The following is a 13,541-nucleotide window of genomic DNA, read 5'->3' as shown; positions in this document are numbered from 1 at the left end:
ATCTGGATGAGCACTTAAAATGCCAGGACATAGTCAGCTATGGACCAAGTGGAGTTAATTGGGATGAGTATAATTCGGTATTTGTTAGTCAGCATAGACACAGTAGGTTGAAGGGCCTGTTTCTATGCTGTATGCCCATATGACTCTAAATGAAGAAATTCCTCCTTACCTCTGTCTTAAATTGGTGTTCCTTTATTCTGAGACTTTGCCCTTTGGTCCTAGACTTTTCCATGAGGGGAAACATCCTCTCAGTTTTTACTCTGTTAAATTTCCTTAAGAATCCTAACAGCAGCTGTTCAATAACCAATTGATTTTCCTGCATGACACTATTAATCTTTTTCTGCTATTGGGACCCATTCTGGAGACTCCAACTTTTGTTTCCACTGTTCCTGAAGATAAATATCTACTTAGGAAGTCAAAGAAGAGCAGAAGCAAAAAGAAATGGATAAGGGAAATTAGGTAGATATGTCTGGGACATTGGTTTTCAAACTGTCTTCCCTTGACTTCCCATTAGACCTCAGATACCATCACAAAAATCCATAAATTGCTGTCAATCCAAGTTGCCCACTTTGAACAACCTTTCTCTGGACAACCAAAATGTATTTTTGGCCAAGATCCAAAAATAAACGTTGCTACAATGTTGACATTTCATTCCAATATTATGCAACACTTCCAATAATAGATGCAGTATGCAAATCTTCACCATTGTGCCTTTTTAAAGTTTCTGTCTTGGTTCCATGCCAATCCTGGTATTCTAATTCCTATTACTAGTAGCTGTGGCCTTACAACCTGCTAATTTTTAGCAGAAAATATTGCAGTGGGATTTGCAGGATGACCTTGCACAGTCCATCTCGGTCTTGATAACCTGGATTTGGATAGTTCCTCCTCAGCAGGGGTAGCGACAGTCTGGTTTGGCTGAATGAAAAGTATCAGGAAGGTGATTGAAGGATTGACAGTGGTGGGAGCATGAATACTATCATCCCAAATGAAAACAGTAGTTTGCTGTATCAAAAAAGTCACTGCCATTCCTTGGGGACTATGCTTCAACAACCACCATAACCTGTTAGAGCAAGATTGCTGGATTGCTGTAAGAATCATAAAGTCCCTACAGTGCAGAAAGAGGCCATTGTGCCAATCATGTCTGTCTCGACTTCCAAACAGCATCCCACCCAGACCTAGCTGCTGACTCAATCCTCATTACCCCACATTTACAATGGCTTATCCACCTAATCTGCACTTCACTGGACACTACAGGCCAATACATCTAACCTGCACACTTGTAGACTGTAGGAGGAATCAGGAACACCTGAAGGAAACCCATGTAGATGCAGGAAGAAAGTGCACACTCCACACTGACAGTCACTCAAGGCTTGAACTAATCCCAGGTCCCTCACTGGACCACTACTGTATTTCTCAAAATTCTTCTTGCTCAAAAGCCTGTGACAGCCACCCTCACCACCTGTTATAGCCCAGATCTAGCTCCCTTTTAAGATGTGTAGTTTAGCTTTAAGAAGTAAAGGCTAGCTTGGATCCATAATAGCCTCACATGAACCAGAGCCAGCTGCCGAGTGTGCAGCCAATTAGTTATATCCTCAACACTGGGTTCAGCCCACAGTCATAGTGATGTGTATTTTGTGTTTTATATATTGGAACTGTTATCACACACAACCAATCGGTTTTTTACCCACCACCAAATCACCTGTGGTATTTTTCATCTATTAGCCACCCCCAGTAAACCAACCACATTCCAATTGATTAATGTACACACATAGCCTGTTATGGGTGATGCAATAACACCAAAAGTAGAATAGAGGGAGGGGATTAAATCAAAATGGAGTTAAAGGGGAGATGAAACACTCCACACCCTCCAACTTCATCTAAAATCTTCAAGAATGTCAGTGGACATTACATGCTCCTTCACCATGGACACCCAGGCACAAACGTGGCCATGGAAGAAGGGCAGGCAATCAGCAAGTACAATACCCTCCACAGCTTACGCCTCAACCTACTAATGGCCAATTTGGCCAGGTCCAGAAGCAGACCCTCGAGGAGGTCCTCTGACTTGCCCATACCCCTCTGTACTGGATGACCCAAGGTCAGGGACGCCAGGCTGAATCGCAACCAGAAGCACAGCAAGAGATTTTTCAAACAACTAAAAAAGGAAGCAGGCAGTTTCTGGGTTGTTGGCATCACTTTGACCTGGGTTGGGTTATTGCACCTTCCAAGTCTTTTGGCCACCAACAGGCTTATGCAAATAGGATTTTGCTGCAGTCCTTTTGTAAAGTGTATATTTGCAAGTTGCTATTGGTAGTGTTCTGAAGGAGGAGTTATACTGAACTGGAAACATTAACTCTGTTTCCGTCACTACAAATGCTGTCAGCCCGATTGAGTTTCTCCAGCTCTGTTTTTATTTTCATTTAATGTTGTATTGTTGTGCATTCTTTGAAAATGTGAAGTATTTTTAATCCAGTGAAATCCTACTCCACACATGAACACCTAATAAGGACTGACCTGCCACTTTCTAACCCTACTGGCAGGAAGGACACCACGGTTGCATTTTGTTTCCTCCAGTCACGCGTGAAATCTGTAAACTATGACACGATTGACATAGTTCTGTATAATTGGTCATTAATATTGTCCGACATTTGTTATTTGGAGAGATGCGCATTTATTTTCATTAATACAAATGAACACTGACATTTTGAAATAGAACTCTATAATGCTGGGCCCTGCATTGATTCACTTTCAATTTTGTTTTGCGTACAATTTTGTAGCGGTGGGGTGTTTTCCTATCTGAATAAAAATGCACCCGCAAAGCTGTATTGTTTGTTCTGTTAACACAGTTGTATCAGCTATCGCTGTTCACAATGTTTGTGTTTTCAAGAAGTTGAAGTAAATTATTGTATCTGGAAAAAAATAGCTCCAATGCGACACTTATCTGTGGTGTCTATAAAAGGTGTCATTTTGGCCTAAAGAGCTGTTCACCTTCATTCGTTTTGTTCGACCTTCAGCCGAGAGTAAACGGTTTGCAAATCGATCCGAATCGATCAAACGTAGTTCAGCTCAGACAAACAGTGGATCCGCCCTGTGCATCCCCGAGACAAATAACTGAGTACAGTCGCGACAGCTCCTGCTCTGGTTTACCAAAACCCTTAAGGACTCAGACTATGGTGGATGTTGCTGGTAGTCTCGGTGTTACTGCACTTTGTTAAACCAAGGCTGGTTACTTAACAGCAAGCCGAAATCATCTCCCAGCTTTAACCAAACGCCATGGGTTTGTGACCTGTTGCAGTCACCAAATTCTTGCTATTCCTGTAGACTGCCCTAATGCAAGGCAATTCCTCTTTAATGGTTGAAATAAATGATTTTCATTGTCAAGTTAATAAACAGGACGTGCCTTGTATGCTTCAAGATCCCTTTATCCCGCCTTTAATAGGTTTCAGTTCAGATCAGATTGTAAACAGTTCCCCAAAGTTATCGAAGATCCCCCTTCAGCTCAGTTGTTTGGCACACACCTGAAATTTCACACAAAAAAAGGATGTATTCGAGTTTCCATTCAACAAGAGTCCGATTTTTAAACATAGGAAACCCATTAATGCTAAATATGGATGGTCAATGTTCTGGTGATCCATGTTCGAGTGTACGCACAATGGTGATTTTATTCACAATGAAATACTGTATGATATTCCAATGTTAGCATTTCCATAGTGTGTCAGAGCTGTGAAAATGGGAGGAGATATTAAACTGATGGATAGGTGCGCTGTGTGTTTATATGTGTTATCAGTCTCTCTCTCTCTCTCTCTTTCCGTGTGTGATGAGAACCCGGAGCCAAAGCCAGGAGTAAACTCATTTCACTGTCAAACGAAGCTGGGGCCAGTTGCACCTGACCAGGAACAGTAAACGGTCACACAGGCTCTCCATGGGGCACGATGCTCTCATGGATCCCTTCAGTAGCAAAGCTCATTTCCTGCTGTATGAGATATGCATGCTGACAATAGGTAAGAAAAATAGATAAAGTTATTTGTGTTTGATCATCGAAAAAAAAGTTTTGAGCTTAGTTAAATAATTCAAACAATAATTCAGGGTCTGCGATTGCTGCAAAAAGCTGAATCCAACGTTAACTGACCAATTGCATGCTGTTCCCTGAAACTTTTGAATACATGTTCACTTGCTTTTAAATAAGGGTTGCAACAAAATCATCTTCTCAGGGTAACCAATATTGCGGAATTGCCTCGCATTAGGGCAGTCTGCAGGTCACAAACCCACGGCATTTGGTTAAAACCCGGAGAAGCTTTCGGCTTGCTGTTGAGTGACCAGCCTCGGTTTGTTTCTCTTACCTGAAGCTTTTACACAGAACTACGTTCAGTCGATTCGGATCTATTTCTAAACCGTTTCCTCTCTCTGAAAGTCGAACAAAAGGAATGAAGATGATCAGGTCGTTAGGTCGAAGTGATACCTTTTACCGCCATTGCAGATTAGAGTCTCATTGGAACTGTATTTTTTTCCAGATATCATTCTGCTTCTTGTCACACAGGATGGCAAGTGGCGGAAGAGGGATTCGACAGTGCACATTGTGAACTTGTGGACAAGTTTCTGCCTCTGTCCATGAGAAGGTTCAATCTAAAGTTAGGAGGTGGATTTTATTTGGTGATCTGTAAAACTACATCCCCTCTACCTTTTAGCAGGAAGATCTTCATCTTCCTGTAAAGGGAAATGTTCTGGAAAATAAAGGGAAAATGCAGGGCCCATCATATTTGTTTACACTCACTTAGCTGGAACAGGCTACTTTAACTATATTACAAATTCCAAATCCTTTTATGGCATAATTTTTGCATGACTTTTATTCACAACATATATTTCACGTTTATATTTTAATGTTAATGTCACCTCTGCCATAACTGATGCCAGATAAATTAGTCTGTAATTAAAATCTGATCCACAGAGTGGAATCTAAGTATCAAGGTTCCAATAGTATCAATAGGTAAACCTGTCAGCCCCTATGATTATTGCTGCTTCTAAAGTGGCAACAACACAATTTGCAGAATTGTTTAATGCTATTTTACCTGGCCCCAACGTAAAATGCAAATCTAAATATAAATAAGTATTCTAAAATGCTATTTCATTACCATTACAACCCAAAGATGAAGTGGGTGATTGGAGGGTTCTGTCCTTTCATTTTGTCACTGAGAAACCAAGGGGAATGGGCAGGGCCCTAAGTACAGGGGAACATCAAGGTCAAAATGAGTGAAAGAGAAGGCAAGTAAACGAGGAAGTCAAAATCAGAAGACACCAAATGTGGGTTTGAAATCTTGGATATTGAAAGATGCACTAATGTTTCAGATATCAAAGGCAGGAAGTGGTCGGTGATTGCAAGCCATGAACAATCGATAGTCCCCAAAAGGCAAGAAGTTGACTTGGTATCAGGATACGGCAGGTTGAAGCCTTTGATCAAAGATTTTAACTGTTGTGTTTGGTAAACCTTCTGCACTTTCCAAAACATAGCCAGCAGTGCAGTGGCAGCAAAAACTCTCACATCAGGAGGACATCTCTCAGTTGGATTCCATCTAAAGTCAGTGCTAATGGTATGTGTGCTGTCACATGTGAGGCCTGCAAATAGAATGTGGGGCAGGGAGCTTCCCAGCCTGCCAGGATAGTTAGGGAACAATGGTGGCAATTTTGGGAACTTTTGAGAAATTGAGCAGGGGAACCAGTGTGATACTTGCAATCCAGCTAAATTTTTTAATCAGATTATCCCGGCCGAGATGTAGTGAGCATACCATATATGCCCCTTCATGGTTTGGCAACCTGCCATTGGCAAACTATTATGGCACGGTATCTTCTTCATCACCCGTGGTTCCAGCCCACTTCCTCCCCCAGTCCCATCTATATTCCAAAAAATCTTCTCCAAGTGTAATAGGTCTTGGAACTTTTCAAGTTCAGATGTATTTTAGCTTTTTTACCTCGGTAGTAATTTGGGAAAGTAGGACATCTATTGAATGTCAGCACACTCAATTTTCAACCCAATGATTTGGAATAAAACTTGGGTGGACTCAGCCATAGTTGGGAAATCTGCTCCATTCGTAGACATAGAGTCATACAGCATGGCAACAGACCTCTTGGTCCAACCAGTCCATGCCAAGCATTATCCCAAACTAAAATAGTCCCTTGCCTGCACTTGGCCCATATCCCCCCAAACCTTTCCTGTTTATGTACTCATCCAAATATCTTTTAAATGTTGTAACTGTACGCACACCCACCACTTTAAAGATCAAAGCGTCATCTTGCAGGGAAACAGACCCTTCAGTCAAACCAGGCAGAAGTGGGTGCTGCAGATACTAGAGGTTAGAGTCAAGATTAGAGTGGTGCTGGAAAAGCACAGCAGGTCAGGCAGCATTTGAGGAGGAGGAAAAATCAACATTTCAGGCAAAAGCCCATCCTCAGACCTCTAACCTTCAGTCAAACCAGTCCGTGCCAAACGTAATCCTAAACTAAACTAGTCCCACCTGCCCGCTTCTGGCTCATATCCCTGAAAACCTTTCCTATTCATGTACTTATTCAACTACCTCTCGAAGTTCATTCCACCCATAAACCACTCTCTATTTAAAAAAGTTGCCTCTTAAGTTCTTTTTAAATATTTCTCCTCTTAGTTTAAAAGTATGCTCCCTCATCATGAATTCCCCCACCATAGGGAAATGACATCTGCCATTGACCTATCTATATCCCTGATGATTTTTATAAACCTCTGAAAGGTCACCCATCAACCTCTGATGTTTCAGTGAAAGAAGTCCCAGCCTATGTAGTCTCTTCCTATAACACTTAGCCATGAAGATGACATTTATCCTTAGTGATTCAATGAAGTGATATTATTTCAAATAGATTCATATATTTCTGAACTTCCAACAATAATTCTTTATCATTTCTGCAGAATTAAGTGATAAATGCAAACATTGTGATATCTGTTTATTCGTGATTTAGTATTGTACAAACTGAACACAGATAGCAATATGTTTACAGTCGTTTGAAACTCGAAGTCAAAACTGTGTGAGATATACTCTATTTAATGGCAAATACAAAATAACAAGGCAGATTGAAGATGGCAAAATCCTCCCAACTTGATGAACATTTCCTTCATTTAATGGAGTATAACTGCAGAGATATTGCAAGCTTGTACCAGTGCTTATTTCTCCTTCTAAACGTCCTTTTCTTAGTCTCTTTCTTTAGTTTCAGTCAGTTTGTTTACCCACAACCAGTCCAATTTACATGTCAATAAAGGATTTCTCTCTGCAGGCACATTTGCCTCAATTTTCCTGTGATGGCCCTAACCCTGTTAGTCATGTTACCTTTCAATTATCTACAAAAAAACTGATGTATTTTGTGCATTAAAAATTGAGATTTACCAGTGAAATTTGAAGGAATTTCAATAATTCAATTAGATTACAGGCTGGCAGCATTGTTCAAATTAGAAATTACAGTTTAGCTATTTAATATTCCCATTCTTTGGATGGTACAGCAGACAATAGATAGAATTTGCAACTAGTCCATCTACTGTTCATGACGTAAGACCCAAAATAATTGATAGCAATAATAAGTCTCAGCAGGATATGGCTGTATGTTTCATGACAACCTGCTGCCCATGATAGCAGTTCTGGCAAGTCATATAACGTAAGTCAGAATGATATTTTCATCAAGAGTAGAAAGAAGAAAATTAAAAATGGTAAGTGTCAGGAATTCCAGTCAATGCAGCTTTGATCTTTGTCATCTTTCAACTTTATTCATTTCATTTGCAATTTATTTTGGAAACACTCCTAAACAAGTAGTCAGTATTTTCCAAAACAAGCTATATTTTCTTAGTCAAATCCATTGTATTTTAATTTTTATAAACATATCACTCACTCGTTGCAGCACATAGACTACTATGTTTGGTCTGATTTTTCATTTATATGTTGACTGACGTACATTGTACTTGAACATAGTCAGTGGGACATTGGAAAACATTTTCATTGAACTAAACAGAACATAAAGTAACCCTTAATACTTTTTATGGACTAGTGTATCCTGGAAGGAGTTTTTCACAGTAAATGGAATACAGCACCTATTATATTGCAAAAATTGTTCAAAATACTGACAACACCCTGTTTTACCTCTCAACCACCAACTGCTTTACTGCAAAATATTTCCATGACCCTCTGCCCCTCAGAGTTTATCACTTTTCTTGACTTTTTAGCCACTTTTCCCACTATGTAATTCTTCAGCTAGCTATCAATTCTTTTCTGATACAACTTGAGTCATAAGAATTTTAAATCATTATATAAATACAACTTCTTGTTCTCATTACAAACAACATGTCTTTCTATTGTGTTTGATACTATTAGCATTCTATGTTACAGATGGTATCACACACGTAACATCATTAACATTGTGAGTTTTCAAATCTCTGGTGCAAAGGGTGAATTATTTGGTCATTTAAAAGGGAAAGAAAATTGAATGAGACAACTTTGTTGGGCTTTTTCCAGATGTCGCATGGTCGCAAGAAATGTTCAAGGTTAGTATTCAAAATGGTTTGGGAACAACTGATCTTTTATTTTTATTCGTCAAGGAATGTGTAAATCACCACAAAACTTGCATTTATTGCCCATTCCCAATTGCTGTTGAGAGGATGGTAATGAACAGTCTTGAACTGCTGTCTTTCATGTGGAGTAGATGCACTAATAATGCTTTTGTTGTTGTTTTTGCTGTTATTAGAGGAGGAGCATTATTGCTTTGACAACACTGAAGGACTGATGATGTAAAGGGATCAGTTGGTCTTATTCATGAGTATGGTAGAGGTCAGTGGTTTAGAAGCTTAGCATGTTGCTGCAGTACCTCATCAGTAGATGCTCCACACTGTAATGGCCATCAAGAGTTAGATTTTTGCTGGCTCTGGTCATTGCCTGGAGCTTGTGTGGCTTGAAAGTGACTTACAACTTAGCTCTTTCCTAAATTAGAAAGAACTGAGGATGGTGGAAATCAGAAATTTCAGATCTTAATTTTTGAAGAAGGGTCATTGGATCCGAAACATTAAGTCTGCTTCCTTTCCACAGATACTGTCTGACCTGCTGGGTTTTCCAGCAAATTCTGATTTTGTAGCTCAATCCTGTAGGTTGTTCAGATCTTGCATGGGCATGGACTGAGGAGTTGTGCGTCAAAATTAAACACAGTGCAATCATTTCACAACTTTCCCACTTCTAACCTGATTAGATTAGATTAGATTACTTACAGTGTGGAAACAGGCCCTTCGGCCCAACAAGTCCACACCGCCCCGCCGAAGCGCAACCCACCCATACCCCTAACCTAACACTACGGGCAATTTAGCATGGCCAATTCACCTGACCTGCACATCTTTGGAATGTGGGAGGAAACCGGAGCACCCAGAGGAAACCCACGCAGACACGGGGAGAATGTGCAAACTCCACACAGAGGCAGGAATTGAACCCGGGTCTCTGGCGCTGTGAGGCAGCAGTGCTAACCACTGTGCCACCGTGCTGCCCACAAATGTTGGAGGGGAGATCATTGATGAAACAAGGAAAGATGGTTTGACTTAGAACAGTATCCTGAAGATCTCCTGCTGTAGGATTTGTGTGGTGGAGAAATTCCTCCTTGATTCTAAGTGATTTCAATTTTGCTAGTCTTCCTTAATACCGTACTCAGTTAAATGTTGCTTTGATGTTGACAAAAATAACTAGGGTCATTTTTTTTTGTTTATGTTTGGACCAAGGCTAAGAAAAAGTCAATGGCAAAGCGACCCTGGCAGAACCAGGAGAACCAGGGAAGTGGGAACGAGTACAAGGGAGTGGGAAAGGCAGTGGGGGTGGGGGTGGGGGTGGAGGTAGGGAGGGGATGTATTGGAGGTAAGGACAGGACTGGAGACCAGAGGACAACCTCTTGCTTGCTTTTTGTACTATTCCACTGCAAGAGGTTGCAACGGTTTCTCAGTAAGGAAATGCGCCACCTTACTGTCCTGCTGGGGAGACAGGTGATCAGGCAAGTGGTGTGCCGATGTTATTAAGTTGCTATTATTTACCACTTAAAGGCCTCAATTGCTGGTGGATCAAGAAAGTCACCCTTCTTGCCCACCATTTAATTCTTCTGTTGGTGACAAAGGAGTGTGGTTCTCCTCAGAACTAACTTGCCTCATAATTTCCCCTTCTTGTCAACTCTCTCACCAGCTCTAGGGTGGGGAATATTGCACTGTGTCAAGACTCAGACTCTTTCTGTGTTTGTGCTGCTTGATAGCTCTGTTGACCAGTATCCTTCTATTCCTCAATGCTACATCTCAGGCTGCACCAGTAACTATCTTTATATTGCTGAAGCAACAATATTGTGTGGTCAGGGACATGCACTAAACCCAAGAACTGGACCAGGTACATCTATGGGCTTTTCAATTTGAACCTACCGGGATAGTCACTGCACTCCTGCCTTACATTGTCTTGTCTTTGTGCACTTTGCCTCTCAGCAAGAGATGATAACTTCATATTACTTCTGTCTTGCCTTGTCATTTAGCACATACATGGACAGACAGCTTGCCATGGCTGGTAGCTGGCATCAGTCAAATCAAGGGTAATAGCCTTCGCTCAAGGGTCACAGCAAAGTAAGTCAAGGGGAAGATTCAGATAGCAGTCCAGGGATTTGGACATGATCAGTCAGCCACTCGCAGTGGTCAGTCAGGATTCTGCCACCTAAGGGCTGAGGAGCCAAATGTTAAGCAGCCTGAAACTTTCTTGAGTTTTTCTGCCCTATTGTGGGCTCTTTGCCTCCTGGAATGAGAAAGAGACCAATATTAGGGGAGATAAAGTTGGTGGAACAGATGTTTCTTTTGGCACAGATAGGGATGTGTGCTGAGTGAGTGAGTGAGTGAGTAGGCAGGGTAGAGGGCGTGTTGGGTGAGTAGTGTCGGGGTTGGGGTGGGTGACAGTGAGTGAGACATGATGTTGCAGCGTGAGCCTTGGTTGGAGGTGGGTATAGTAGCAAGAGACCATGAGTGTGAAATATCAGAGAGGAGGTGATGGCACTTACATTAGTGGAGTGGAGAAGGTGGTTGACCTTTTTTCTACAGAGCTGTGCATTCCTCCATGTGGCTGGGATTGCTGTAATCTGGGTACAAGCCTCAGCCCAAACTGGCATAGTCTGATAGAGGCCTCCACTGCTAGTCCTAAGGAAAGAAGAAGTCTCACTCTGCACCACTTCATCCAGTAGGACTTCCAAGTCTTTGCCTGGAAAGCAGAGTGCCAATTACTTCTTGTTGTCACATCTAGAGCAAATATCAGAAACTATGTCGGGCAGATCTGGGCAGACAGTGCTTGTTCAGATGCTCAATGGCCTGTTGAAGATGGCGTGGAGCAATTGATGTTTTTTTTTCAATGGATATCCACTGAGTGGCAAGTTGTTCTGGGAATGGTATGTTGTAAAATGGGGATTGAATTAGATGTGAGAGATGCCATAGAGGGTGACGCTATAGTTAAAAAAGTAGGTTTTAGTAAGATGCAGAGAAAAGCCTCACTGAGCCTTGTAGCAAGAGTTCCTCCAAAAGACTTGAAACAACTTGCACTTAACCAAATAAATTTAAGATTAAACCTCGGTTTCCAACTAATGCAATAGGATACATTGCTATCTTTAATTTAAATGTTTATATTTAAGTTGCAGAGATGTTGTGGCATAGTAGCTATGCCCCTGCTTCTGAGCCAGAAACTATGGGTTTAAGTCCCTTTCCAGAATATGACGTCCAAGGAAAGTTCATTCTGAACTGGCCAAATGGATTGAGTATTGATAGTAAAAGCAAAATACTGTGCATACTGGAAATCTGAAGTAAATATAGAGAATGCTGGAGAAACTCAGCAAGTGAAGCAGCATCAGTGGAGAGAGAAACAGAATTAATGTTTCAAGTCCAGTATGTCTCTTCTTTAGAACGGGGGTTGAGTATCAACTTATATATCTTACATACCTTCCAACGTACACCAATAGCAAATGACAAGAGCAGGCGTGTGATGGAAAGAAATGTCACTGTTCAGGCTACAATATGCATGTAAAAGTATAAAGTGCCAAAGCAATTCAGATTTTTCATGGGGCTAGTTTGCTCAGTTGGCTGCACAGTCAATATAGATCAGATTACTGCCAAAAAAACAAGGTTTGATTTCTGTTTTGGTTGGGGGTAACTTGTGATCTGCCCTACTCATGGTGGAAGTTAGTGCACTGTTGTAACTTCTGGCAGGGAACTCAAGAACAGATATTTGGATAATGAAAAATGTTAAATGAGAAATGGAGTTGATAGTTTTGAAGTTACTGTTATTGGTTAAATTGGCTACAAGGTTCCAACAAAAAAATTAAAAATCAACTTGGATTCCTGGTCCTGATAACTTTCTAGTCATTCTGGCTGAAACGTGCTTGTTCATGGGCACTCGATGAGGTCAGTGCATGTGTGTCAGAGCATTCAAACACAAGTAGGCTGATGGCTTTCATTCTGGAGGATAACACATCAAAACTGGTTACTTGGGTAAGGTCTCCAGGTTTGCTGTTCTCTGTCCTTTGTCTCTTATTTGGAAGGAGAATTGAGAGAAATGTAAGTGATTTATTAAACAAAAAATAATTTTACAAGTAAACTAATGCTCTTTTCATTTGCCAACTGCAATTATTCCAACATTGATAATGAGTTTATTTCCCTGAGAATCTATTCTACAATTTCATCTGAATTCAGAAACTGAATTTTCATCATATTTTTGCAATATATTAAAAGCATTTGTTCTAATGTTGTTTTATTTTAATTGTGTACTTTTCAGGTTCAACCAAAGTGTCTGTTATAGGTAGGCTGTCAGTGGCTTTATAAGCAAATTAAAATGAGGAGTGATTATGTAATTTTAACCCCAATGCTACCTTATCCAAAAATATCTGAAGCTGCACCACAAGCTGGGAGTAGAAGAGACCCAGAAAAGTGACTATATCCCAAACTTTTAATGACAGTATAAAGTTTTTTAGTTCCTCCTCTGTACCTAATATGGCTATCTGAATCTCTCACTGCCTTATAGTTTGACAAATAATATATACAATTTTGCATTTAAACAAGTCTAAAAGTTATATTTTTCAGTTTCTAAAATATCAAACCTTTGTGGCTATATTAAAGACTCATATGGGTTTTCAGTTTTCTTAATCTTCTCTTCAGGCTCTTATGGAGATGTTACAGTTACAGTGCCAAACGTATTAATCCTGGGCACTGTTGGACAACCTTTACTGCTCCCTGCAAACTACACCACTGGAACTAAAGATCACAACATTCAGATAACATGGACTTTCCAAAGTCAATCTTCAGGCTCTATGCTTCTGGTAACTGCTGTGAACAATACCTTGACTCCTGACATGGAACATGGACACAGGTTTTTCTTGTCCCCTCCCAGTGCTTCATTACTGATTAACCCAGTGGAATTACGTGATGATGGTGAATATACTATTAAAGTGACTGTTTCTGGGATGAAGCTGGCATCAGCGAGTCGTCAACTAATTGTACAAGTCAACGG

General features: G+C 40.6%; 1 protein-coding gene across 2 annotated transcripts in view; it reads left to right on the top strand.

Moving 5' to 3' along the window:
* The first annotated feature begins 3,872 nt into the window (after positions 1–3,872).
* Positions 3,873–13,541, top strand: part of hepacam2 (HEPACAM family member 2) — a 107,902-nt gene continuing 98,233 nt past the window's right edge. For both annotated transcript variants that reach the window (XM_072574952.1, XM_072574951.1), the window contains exons 1-2: positions 3,873–3,998; positions 13,190–13,540. In XM_072574952.1, coding sequence (XP_072431053.1) covers positions 3,920–3,998; positions 13,190–13,540 — 430 coding nt within the window. In that variant the 5' untranslated portion in view covers positions 3,873–3,919. The remainder of the gene's footprint in view (positions 3,999–13,189; position 13,541) is intronic.

Source organism: Chiloscyllium punctatum, chromosome 8, assembly GCF_047496795.1.
Source record: "Chiloscyllium punctatum isolate Juve2018m chromosome 8, sChiPun1.3, whole genome shotgun sequence".
Classification (NCBI taxonomy): Eukaryota; Metazoa; Chordata; class Chondrichthyes; order Orectolobiformes; family Hemiscylliidae; genus Chiloscyllium; species Chiloscyllium punctatum.
Note: the sequence above shows the minus strand (reverse complement) of the source record. Positions and strands in the feature narration are given on the sequence as shown.